Source organism: Fomitiporia mediterranea, assembly GCF_000271605.1.
Source record: "Fomitiporia mediterranea MF3/22 unplaced genomic scaffold FOMMEscaffold_3, whole genome shotgun sequence".
In the NCBI taxonomy this organism is placed as follows: Eukaryota; Fungi; Basidiomycota; class Agaricomycetes; order Hymenochaetales; family Hymenochaetaceae; genus Fomitiporia; species Fomitiporia mediterranea.
The window spans coordinates 3,546,274-3,557,551 of record NW_006760388.1 but is presented as its reverse complement, the minus strand read 5'-3'; the positions used below and the strand labels follow the sequence as shown (position 1 = coordinate 3,557,551).

The window sequence follows — 11,278 nt, the reverse complement described above, 5'->3', positions numbered from 1 at the left end:
ATGTTTTTAGATTTATTATCTCTATTTTATTTCAAGATTTCACAAATGAAGAAATGTTAACAATAATTTCTAGTTTTTGTATAAAGAAAGTTTTAAATTTTGTTTATAATTTTTGCTCGTCAAAAATGGGAAAATAAATTTCAAATAATGTTTATCATTATGTAAGTTATTTTTTAAGGTAAGGAATTGTGAAATGCCCCATGTGCTCGGATCCACTTACCTTTCCTATAAAGTGAAGGAGGTGTATCATGGGGCAGACGAGCTCCTTCAATTACCGTTCGCACCTTACTCCCACCAATTGCTTGTCGGTTGACTGCTATGACTGCGAATCGTGGGTTTCGTCTATTCAAATTCAATACTGCCAAGGATCCTTCAAATATTTCGGCCGAAAAAAAGAAATGGCATGATCTCCCTAGTTTTGATGAGCTCTCAAAATTCCATGAATTCGGGGGATGTGCATGGGATGTATGGGGTGCGGGAGACGAACTAGGGACTGTGAATCTGCTGACTGAAGACGTCGTGCGAGATGCCGCCAAGGAAGTGAAGTGAATATTTGTTCACTTGACTCGCCGAGTTGAATTTCAAACTTTGCTTTATTTAGAACGGGTCGAACTGTGTGCTTAAATTGGTATGCGAAATCGTTTCTGTATTTGGACATTCGATAGAAAGCTGACCGTGATTGATGAACTTCAAGGCCTCTAAACTTTCCAGAGAAGGCGAGTAAATAGATACCTTCGTAGTCTGAAGAGGCCTATTGAAAGCCTTTATTTTTACTTGTATGTATAGCCTCTGTTCTCACGTAGGGCCCCAGAAATCGTAGTTACCAAACGCGTCCCAACGACCAAGTCAAATGACGATGAAATTACCATTGTAACCTCCTGCGCCTTCTGACCTGCCGATCTTTAGCTAACATTAATCGTTGTGCAGAATACACAGTCCGGATCACAGTGGGACTCCCTGAAACACTTTGGTGTTGTAACCCATGACGTATTTTACCAAAAGTCAGTCGTGTACCCCCCAGCATTTTAAGTTCAAATAGTTGAGCACATTTCACCAGCACGCCGAAGAGTTTCTTCAAACTCGGAAAAGTACCAAATGCCGATCCCACGAATATTGATAAAGACCTTATCAAATTCGGGATTCACAGTACGTTTTGTTTATATCCTAGTCAGCTTGATACCAGACGATGACGGACAAACAGATTGGGCTCAACATGGCATCTGTGGGCGCGCAGTGTTTCTTGATTTGGTCCGCTTCTTCACACAGGATGGAAAGCCGCTCCCTTACGATCCATGGACGACACATGCTTTCAGTGTCTCTGATCTCGAAGCATGCGCTCGTTTTGAGGGCGTCAAGTTTCAACAAGCGGATATTCTACTCATACGTGGTGGCTTCACGAAGAGATATAACGAAAGCAGCCAAGAAGAGAAAGACGAAGTCGTGGATAAAGAGACATTGTGAGCCTTGACCTCATTCGATTGCTTATGCCCAGAACATCGTTTATTCTGACAATTATAGTGCCGGAATTGAGCAATCTGAAGATATGAAGCGCTTCTTATGGTGCGCTAAATATTTTGCGTGTTATTTGCTATTAAAATATTGCTGAGCATGCCATGAAGGAATAACCATTTTGCGGCGATTGCTTCTGATGTACCATCTCTTGAGGCAAAGTCTGTTAGTTTGTCTGTCTAACCCAATACTTATCAATATGTTTCAAGCGAATGCCTCCTCCGAATAGGAACTTCTTACACCAAGTAAGTAATTAACTTATTTGACTTGCTATAATTACCGATATGTTGTTCAATAGACGATAATTGGGTGCGTGTATAATCAAACTGCATTTGCAAGATACCTTATCTAAATAAACTTAAGACTATTCGGAATGCCAATTGGTATGTATACGTTCATCGCCGTATGCATAGATCCTAAAAATATTGTCTATTTGCAGGTGAATTATGGGATTTTGAGGGACTCTCGGGAATATGCGCCGAAACCGGACGTTACGCGTTTTTCTTTACCTCCTGGCCGTTGAATATGTACGTCCTTGGCCTTCCTGCGAGATGCTTCTGATAAAAATACATTTCTGGATATTGCTATTATTTAGCTTGGGCGGATGTGCGAGCCCACCAAATGCAGCAGTCAGTGGATTTTGAATATAGCCACTGTGTAGGATATTGCTGACGAGTATCATCATCAGGCATATTTCTAATCAAGACATGGACATTAGAAAGCGGATTAAGTTGATACAAACAAGTCGTAGTGATTTATAAATGGAAAGGAATATTAATGATAGCACCCATGTACTATTTTGACTTGATAACAGAATATGAGATCCACGATTTAGTATGTACACACAGTATTGAGACAAGATACATCAATTGCCAGACAATACAACCGTGCAATATTCAATAAGAAAGTGACTACTCTTCAACAGCCAATAATATACGTGCACCCGTCCTTTCCCATCCAAACTTCGTGTACTTTTCTAGCAGGCACGTCGATTCGCGCTCCAGGTCCAAATGTCTCGCGTTTCTGCCCCTTAACATCGCGTGGATATGCGATTGTGAATTCGCCGCGAATGATCAAGTGCGTTTGGAGCTCGTTGTGGACGTGTGGTTTGTAATATGAGTTACTATAATTGCAGCATTTAGATGAATGTCAGGGTGATTAACGCATTAGTATCAATGTTAATATTCGTGACCATAATGATATTTGTATTATTACTAAACGCGAGAGATGAAAGAGAGACATACGGTCCATCAGTCCAACTATAAGCTTTTTTGAAACCCCAGGATTTTACTTCCTCTTCGAGGTCGCTTTGAGAGCGATTTGAGATGTCTACACTCGTGCGAGGACTACGGGGATAGGGGTGATGAGGGAAATTAAGGACACAGAAGGATATTGCAAGTAACCGACTGTAATATATTTATAAATCGGGAGGTAAGTGAGTATGACGTCAGTGACAAAGCTCCCATTACGGGTAAACCTGGGTCTGTCGATCTCCCGGAAAGCGCCTGGCACATAGGTTCAGAAATTTAAATATGTATCAATGATTAATTTGAAAAAAAGAGCAAAGACACGATTACATGATCCATAATAGATTGGCACTAAATCAAATGACAGCAATAAGGAAATAAGTTCGCATTGACATGCCAATATTGTGATAACAGATAAAAAGAAGAAAAGTGGTAAATGGCCATCCTGAAGTGAAAATCAGCAAGAGATGTTTTAGTTAGCATGAGTCCAATATCAGTGATGTTGTAACCAATAAAGGAAAACGAGTATAAACTAAGGAAGGGAGGACACGCAGTGCCCAGTATATGAGGTAAATGTAGTGGTGTGGTACAGGTTAGTTTATTTCTTTAATGCAAAATCGACGTTAGCGTCGAAAAACTTGTTTCAGCTATCCTCTTCCTCAAACTCGCTCTCGGACGGTGGAGGTGCCGACTGAAATCTTTCCCCAAGAGCATCGACCGATTCGATAATGATAGATTCTGAAGCACACCGCTCGCCCCTCGATCTGGTAAAATCGTGGGCGGTCGCATTTCTCCACCTCATTCTGGCGCTGTCATTATTTGCTCCACGCGGAGGATCAGTGGGAAAATACTCGGAACGCGACTTCGTCGCAGTGGAGGACTCGTCGTTTCTTGAATTAGCATATGCCTTTCGATGGTACGACACCGAGGCAACATGGTAAGCGTGATAGGAGGCAGGTGATGGATAGAAATATTCCTCGGGGGATTGGCTACTTGAGCTTTGATGAGACTCCTTACGAGAACGACGAGAATTCGTGGCTATCGGGTCGGATCGACGCGAAGATCGATTATTGCGAGTCCGATTTGTTCGTATGGGGGGCGGCTGAACGAGACTTCGTTCAATGGCCTCTCTCTCTTCATCGTCAATGTGTTCCCATACTTCTCCAGAAGACCCTGGAGTTGGAGGATCCGCATTAGGATATAAATATGTACGCATCCGGTAATGACGAAATTGAGGGTCGGGTATCGCCGCTGCGAGAGCGGTACAGCTCTTGTATGGAGGTAATGCGTTTTTTTGTTGGTCTTCAGCTTCCTGGAAAGTCTCAGGATTGACGTTCGAGAACTCAGGAGGCTCATGCAGAGGTGGTTCATAGTCATAAGTAAGCTTGTCATCAGTTGGTGTTGACGGTTCAGCTTCGGGGACGGGAGTCTTGCGTTTAGCTTTCGGCCCGCGTTTGCGTGGCCGCTTATATCCGTCGCCCTTGGAGAAGTCGACGGTCCAATTGCAACCCTTTCCAGGAACATGAATGTCCATTGGGAGTTTAACGAAGACAGCCATTAACGAAAGACTATGCCGGATAGATGTCTGCGGGACGAATGCGCGCCTGAGTAATCGACATCGGAGAAGCACAGGAAGCGTTCAATCTGCCGTACGCACCTTCCACGCTGATGGGTTTTCGCACTCGCGGAACCACGAAAATCTCCGCTCCAATGCCTCATAAATTCCTGAGAGTGTCAGTTTACGTTGCGGACTGGACCAAATTGCAAGTTTAACGAGAGTCGCATAAGTGTACGCTGGCTTTACGCCTGGAGGAGGATCCTCAAGACTATCGAGGCAAATCGGAGTGCCTGGAGGGAGCCCAAAGTGCTGATAGATGTCTATTGGAATGTGGTCCTGAGTAGGGTCCTCGTCGTCGGAATCATGAAATGATGCCGGGACGAGCGCTGGTGCACTCGCTGGTTTGCCGGAAGTCACACTAGACCATTGGGCGGGCTGCAGCTGGGTGCCCATGGGCATTGCGGATGGATGGAAGAGGCAAGATGGTTACCTTGAAGGAAAAGATAGTGGCTGCAGAAGGCAGGTGAAGGCTCTGTGGCTGTCGTCCCAGGCCACGAGCATATACAGGCCTAAAACAAGGGACATTTCCCGATCGACGCTCTGTGGGTCCATTGTTCAAATAGTCGCTTTACATAACCATCCGGCTCCAGATTGGGAAATCCCGTACCCGAGATGCCGGGCTCCGGTTCGGCCGACTTAATCACTTCTATGATTCATTTATTACATGTTCGGCACACGACTTACTTCGTTCTCAACGCCGACTATCTTCCCTCATAGTCTGTCTTTTGCGATCACGTCTGCTCGGTCTCCGGTTCTATAAGGATGGCCGCAGCAAGCGCGACGGAACGCGCCCCTCTGCTTGGCGCTGCTAATGTTGGCGTGACGCCTCTAGGCGCGTCTGCCGCTCCGGTTCATCAGTCTACGAAGGACATCAAGGCCAAACCCGGGCCTTTGGAGATAACTAGATCAAATAGGTACGCTATTCTGGCGGGAATATGGACAGCAACGTTCCTTTCGGTGAGCCATGCCACGTGCGTTTGCTTGCGAAGCAATGCCGTTCCTGACAAGACTTGGCCTACGCTTGGATTATAGTCCTTAAACAGTGCGTACCCCTAAGTTTCATGCATTGAATTAGGAATAGTTTCTGATCTGAAACATAGCAACTCTGGTTGCAACGCGTGAGTGCCTCGATAGAGCTGATTCCTATGTGCACCCCTTTCATACGCCTTGACTTTAGTTCTCTCGTCTATTTCGTCTGAGTTTAAGAGAGCCAATCAGGCTAGTTGGCTTGGAACATCGTAAGCTTTTGACCAGTCTAGATCTGCTTCAAGGCTAACTACCGGCAATCAGTTATCTACTTGCTACTTGTACATTCAGTATGTAAATTTTTCTAATATGCAACTGCGCCTTCTTATTTGCGCGCTTCAAGCCCCGCTTTACGGAAGACTGTGCAATGTCATGGGACGGCGTGGTGCCAATCAGCTAGCTGTTGCTTCTGCTGCTATCGGCACTCTCGCGTGTGGACTATCTCAGAACATGGAAACGCTGATTGTTGCAAGATTTGTACGTGTTTATTTGGCAGAAAATACATGGTCCTAACACAGTTATACAGTTGAGCGGCCTTGGAGGCGGTGGTATATTCACAACTTCACAGTGAGCAGAGGAGACTGATACATACCGTGTAGTGCCTTCATAGCTGACAGCTTGAGGATAGAATCATTGTGAGCGACATGTATAGCATACGCGTAAGCGTTCTGCACTACCTCTCGTATTTTTTTTCCACCTTACTCTAATCCCTCGTAATTAGTCGCGTGGGCTGGCACAAGGTGTCGCAAATATTTTCAATGGCGTGAGTCCACCGAGAGCCATGCACAAATCTATCCAGCTAACTTGCTTTGCAGCTTGGTATGGGACTAGGTGGTCCCGTCGGTGGCTACATAAGTGACCGGCACGTTGATGTCCTTAATTTAAGATAGTGATTGTCTTGACGTGCGCACAGGTTTGGGTGGCGTTGGGCTTTCCTTATTCAAATGCCTCTGTTTGCTGCGTCGTTTGTTTTGACAGGCATCAATCTTAAATACGTAACTCCGGTATTATTTGTCCGTATACCTAGCCCTTGTTATATTCTGATACTGTCGTTGCAGGGCAAGGGAAAGAGCGCGAAAGAAGTGCTCTTACGCATAGACTACGGTGGTACCTTCACGCTCCTCGGATCGGTATGCTTACGTCGCTTTGGCTTGTCATTTATCGCTCACGGACATACAGGTGTTTTCATTCCTCATCTTCCTCAGTAACAAGTTCAACGAGGACATGCCTGTTCGTGCAATACATTGTTACTTCATTTTCCGTGATGACTGAATATATCGTTCAGTGGAGCTCCCCTTCTGTTTACGCACCCTTTACCATCTCAACGGTCATGTTCATCGTCTTCGTGCTTGTTGAGCTTCTCATTGCCCCTGAACCCGTCTTGGCCCCCTTCCTGTTGCAGCAGAGGATTCCAGTTTTGATCGGCGTGCAGAACTTCCTCGTTGCGAATTGCAACTTTGCAGTCATGTATTTCTTCCCCATGTGGTTCGAAACAGTTGCATTAACGAGCGCGAGTGAAGCTGGTGCGTAAGCAGGCTGGTGATTTGGCAGTATACCTTCTAAAGCTTTGATAGGTGCACATTTACTTCCTAACAGTATCTCAATGTCTTTCGGTTCACTCTTTGCTGGGTCAGTTTTTGGTCAACAGGCGAACCATTGATTTTCTCACGCAGGCTGAACAGTTATATGATGCACCGAACCGGGAAATATAAGATGATTAACTTGATATTCGGATCGTTCCCGTTCATCGCAGCCGTCGCCATCTCGCTGCTACGTGAAGACTCAAATTGGTTCCAAATGTGGTTTAGCATTGTACGTCCTCTTAGTCGCTACGTAGTTACCTCGTTAATGTTGTACCACAGATTCCTCTGGGTTTTGGAAATGCAGTGGTACTCCAGGTGAGTCACCTTAACATATTAGTTATTTAACGTTGAAAATGACTATTGTTACCAGACGACATTGAGTAAGTACTCGCAGTCATTTTTCAGCTCATAGGAATCTAAACTTTTTCAGTTGCTCTTCTTGCGCATATACCTCGTAAGTGACCCCATGAATCATACAGAAAACGCCACTTGATATGTTTTCTCTCTATCAAGACTCCGTGATGGCTGTCGGTACTGGATTTGGACAATTGTTCCGTGGGATAGGACAAGTTGGGGGTGTTGGCATTGCTTCGTCGATTTTCCAGTCGACTCTTGATAGGGAGTTGCGCAATCGCATTCCTGGACCAGATGCGGAACATCAAATAAGAAGGATCAGACATTCTTCAAAGCTCGTTGCGACTCTACCGCCAGAACTACAGCGCGCTGCGAGAGACTCATATGCGACTTCGCTGAGAGCAGTATTCATCTATGCGGCAGTCTCAACACTGTTGGCATATATCGTTCGTCTTCCGGTACGCATAGTTTTTCCCCCCTTACTTGAATCTACTTATTTGTCCCTTTAGATTCCTGAGAAAGCTCTTGAAGACCAACGTCCCGAAGTAAAGCGCAAGCCAAGTACACATGTTGACTCGACCCCTGCTCCACCCACAAATATAACCGGCACGCTCATCATCCAAGAGCCTGAGAGGCTCGAGCTACCGATCAACAGACTCGAATATGGCGACAGTGACGAGGAAGGGGAAGGGGAAGGGGAAGGGGAAGAAGGAAGAGATGAAGAAGCATCAGAACGCGAAGATCAACCTCAGACTTTGACTTCCAGTCCTCGAAAGATACTATCTAGGCACAGGAGGTTGTCGACGTTTGAGTCGAGCGATGGTATACTGGACCTTGAATCTGACGATATTGGAGGATCAGCTAGGAGCTTCAGTGGTAGCTCTTTCGCCGGGACCATTCCACGCCGCCGAAGCTTTGCTCCTTGAACTTTTTAAAATAATCCTTGAACGCCGCTGTAGCATTGCACACGTGTGTATTTATAGTGGTAAAGGCTACTGGAATGAAATTAAGATAAAAATATGCAGGTAATTCTGTATTGGAAATTCGGTTATGTCGTACACGCGGATGAATGAGATGTACCTTGCAACTTGTCGAATGCACTTTGCTCGGTATCGTATTTTTTTCAACACCTTATCGGGAAGATTCTAGTCGAACAATGCTTCGTACGGTGTACTAATTTAATTCACCGCATAGCTGCACATCCTCCAACATTAGTAATAGCGCATTCAAGAAAGACCTGAACCAGGAGAGGAACGCTCTCCAGAGGTCACACTGGATAAAATATGCCGTGAGTTTTTGGGAGGAACCTATTGTTTCATGGACGATTGAGAAGAGTGTGTGTACTGTTCACATCAGATAATTTATATTTACCCTTGAGGGCACTGCTCGTCCTTGAGAAGTCGGACGTTTTCGTTTGGAATAGACTGTTGAATGAAAGTGTAAAATATTATATCTGGAGACGTGAGACGCAAAAGCGGTTTTTGAACAGCGTATTAGTGTTACAATAAAATGTCAAAGTATATGCATGGTTCACTAAGAGGGAGCTAGGAGTCGGTAGTAATAAAGTTTCACTGAGGAGAGACAATCATGCATATAAAGCGTATGAAAAGCAGGTAAAAAGCTAGCTTTCACAAGTCACGACTAGCAAGTGAAATAAGCGTCAAAGGGAATGAATAATTACTGGAATAAGGCGTCGGAGGTCTCAGCAATGAGGCTTCACTAGAGGGACGGATGGGACAGAATCGCACGCGCAAGACAACATGAGTGGTGAACAAGGTGTATGGTATCGCGGCAATTAAACTTCACGAGGGAGAAAGAATAGACGAAAGGCCCAATTCATGTGGCAATGATTGTAACTCCTAAATGGATCTGGCTTTATAGCGGAAGTGCGGTACAGTTTCCTCGAGACAAAATAGTGTAGGAGGATCGAATGGCAGGCAATCATCAAGAACCAAGGTAAGGATGCGACGCAGCTTGATCGGAGGATCTTCTGACGAAGATGTTAGTTCGAGCTTGTTATGTGGCGACACTATTCCATGTAAATGTGTTCTCACAAGCAGAACGACCGGATCTGCCTTTAGACGACGGAGTCCAGAAAGATTTACAGCCTGTAACTGTGGGCAACAGATCATCCGAGATGTACCCTGTTTCTCCTCCGTTGGCAACGGTCTCGCCAATGCTTCGAGAACATCATTTTCATCACCATCACGGAATCTGCACCATGGAATCTCAAGTGTTTTAAGTGACGTTGATGTCCGAAGAAGAGTGACGAAATCGGCAACAGAGAGGTCGCAATATGAAAGGTGAAGATATTCAAGCTTTGTTACATATTGTGGTATAACCAATCGACCACGACTGTATATTATAGTGAGCGCCGTTACGTTCGGAATACGAATGTATTGCAGATACTTATTCGAGTACCCGAAATGATTGAGCCGAAGGCGTCTGAGGTAAGTGAGTTCAACAGGATCAATTTGCCCAAGATCGTATGGGATTGTGGACGATGTAAGGACCAGACTCTCAAGCATTGGTGTCCCCTTCAGGATCAAGAGTGTATTCTTTGCCGTGATTGGTAAACACAATTTGAGAGTCGTCAAAGAAGTGCAAAAGAAATCGATGCTCGGCATGACTTCGCTATCGTCGGCGTGCAGCATGAACCGCTGGAGACGCGACTTATTCATCTTACCAAGGGCCATCCATGTCACATTGTCTAGTTTATCCACAACCAATTTAAGATTTACTAGTTGTAGTTGACCGACCACCTTCGGAGGAAGAGACGAAAAGCCAAGACTGTTTTGAGAAGATATTTTTAATGTCTCAAGTCTTGACCATACATCGGGATTAGCTCTCCTCAGCATACCAGGCCGAGTGCTGAACGAAAATCCTCCAGTGATGTGTAGAGTAGTTAATGTCCCCCCCCCCGAACGTTGGAGCCAAGTATCTGCCTGCTTCAGTCTTGTTTTTGGCGTCAAAACAAGGTTACGCCAAAAGCGTGACGACCCAATGACGATGTCTCGCCAGGCTCGGCAAACGAGACTGAGAGCGAGCATATTTGCATTGTCACCATCGACGACCAGAGTGAATATTTCGGTACTCATCTCCACCGGTAGCTTTGAGAAATGGCATGGTCGTGGTTCAAGTGCCTCCATTATTCGTTCTCGTAGATCCACCAGAATTGCATCTTTCTTGTCGTTCTCGTCAGCACGTTCTGGTGCCATATCTACCATTTTCAGAGACTCTTCAAGTCTACCCATCTTCGAAAGAAGCGCAGCATAGTGCCTGTATGCCTGTGGAGATAATCGGAACATCGCATATTTAATCATGAACTCTTAGCTGACCTTCCATGACTCTGACTCTGTCATGAGGTTGATGGCCTTCTGGACGTCCCTCAGAGATTCAGGATGGCGGTTTAACTGTTCCAATACGAGAGATCTTAGGTAGAAAGTGGCACCATTCTTCCTATTTTCGCGGGCTGCCTTTAGCAATCTGTTAGCATTGGGTAATTGGCGCTCCGAGATCAAGGTCAGAGAGCTGGACGAACTTTGTTGATAGACTTTAGAGCAGCTTCGTATTCGCGCTGCTCAAAGAACATACAACCTCTTCTGTAGTCATCCTCCCAAGTCATGATAGCTTTGTATAAGGCCAAAATGGCAGGAGTAGATGGGAGTGATAACACGACGGGAATGAAATTACAGTAACATGAAAATTCGCAAGCAACTCTATATAGGAAACTCCATCACGTGGCAACTTGATGGGATGTTCCAAGACCATCTTGTATCTGCATTCACCATTTTTGCTCGTTTTCGTATTCTTTCGATAATTTCTGAGAAAGATTCTAGCCTAACTTTGCTCCTTATATTGTCTTATTTTTAGTCACAGAACAGTCGCACATCCTCCAACATCAGTACTAACTTCTAGTCACTTACTGCCTTTTTCATAAG

The 11,278-nt window shown here is 45.0% G+C and overlaps 4 protein-coding genes across 4 annotated transcripts; 2 read left to right on the top strand and 2 right to left on the bottom strand.

Annotated features, from left to right (window-relative positions):
• Nucleotides 1-318: 318 nt before the first annotated feature.
• On the top strand, nucleotides 319-2,209 carry FOMMEDRAFT_153542 (uncharacterized protein; the record flags this gene model as incomplete). The annotated part of the gene is made up of 15 exons (XM_007264237.1): nucleotides 319-540; nucleotides 602-628; nucleotides 712-720; nucleotides 787-870; nucleotides 928-1,001; nucleotides 1,058-1,146; nucleotides 1,202-1,457; nucleotides 1,519-1,560; nucleotides 1,620-1,674; nucleotides 1,719-1,754; nucleotides 1,808-1,818; nucleotides 1,873-1,892; nucleotides 1,949-2,036; nucleotides 2,105-2,138; nucleotides 2,198-2,209. The coding sequence occupies 15 exons, from the start codon at nucleotides 319-321 to the stop codon at nucleotides 2,207-2,209; spliced, it is 1,059 nt and encodes a 352-aa protein (XP_007264299.1).
• Nucleotides 2,210-4,245: 2,036 nt separating this feature from the next.
• On the bottom strand, nucleotides 4,246-4,767 carry FOMMEDRAFT_78212 (winged helix DNA-binding domain-containing protein; the record flags this gene model as incomplete). The annotated part of the gene is made up of 2 exons (XM_007264236.1): nucleotides 4,246-4,341; nucleotides 4,414-4,767. Coding segments are annotated over 2 exons (450 nt in total), but the record flags the coding sequence as incomplete, so codon positions are not given.
• Nucleotides 4,768-5,074: 307 nt separating this feature from the next.
• FOMMEDRAFT_145430 (vacuolar amino acid permease) lies at nucleotides 5,075-8,263 on the top strand (the record flags this gene model as incomplete). Its single annotated transcript, XM_007264235.1, has 21 exons — nucleotides 5,075-5,331; nucleotides 5,407-5,416; nucleotides 5,475-5,492; nucleotides 5,552-5,612; nucleotides 5,665-5,690; nucleotides 5,744-5,877; nucleotides 5,927-5,967; nucleotides 6,029-6,059; nucleotides 6,122-6,163; nucleotides 6,216-6,262; nucleotides 6,314-6,404; nucleotides 6,459-6,530; nucleotides 6,580-6,630; nucleotides 6,686-6,923; nucleotides 6,975-7,029; nucleotides 7,083-7,212; nucleotides 7,263-7,298; nucleotides 7,354-7,363; nucleotides 7,414-7,437; nucleotides 7,497-7,795; nucleotides 7,847-8,263. Exons 1-21 carry the CDS (start codon nucleotides 5,137-5,139, stop codon nucleotides 8,261-8,263), a joined length of 2,028 nt encoding a protein of 675 aa, XP_007264297.1. The 5' UTR covers nucleotides 5,075-5,136.
• Nucleotides 8,264-9,196: 933 nt separating this feature from the next.
• FOMMEDRAFT_153539 (uncharacterized protein) lies at nucleotides 9,197-10,962 on the bottom strand (the record flags this gene model as incomplete). Its single annotated transcript, XM_007264234.1, has 3 exons — nucleotides 9,197-10,624; nucleotides 10,676-10,813; nucleotides 10,879-10,962. The coding sequence occupies 3 exons, from the start codon at nucleotides 10,960-10,962 to the stop codon at nucleotides 9,197-9,199; spliced, it is 1,650 nt and encodes a 549-aa protein (XP_007264296.1).
• Nucleotides 10,963-11,278: the final 316 nt, after the last annotated feature.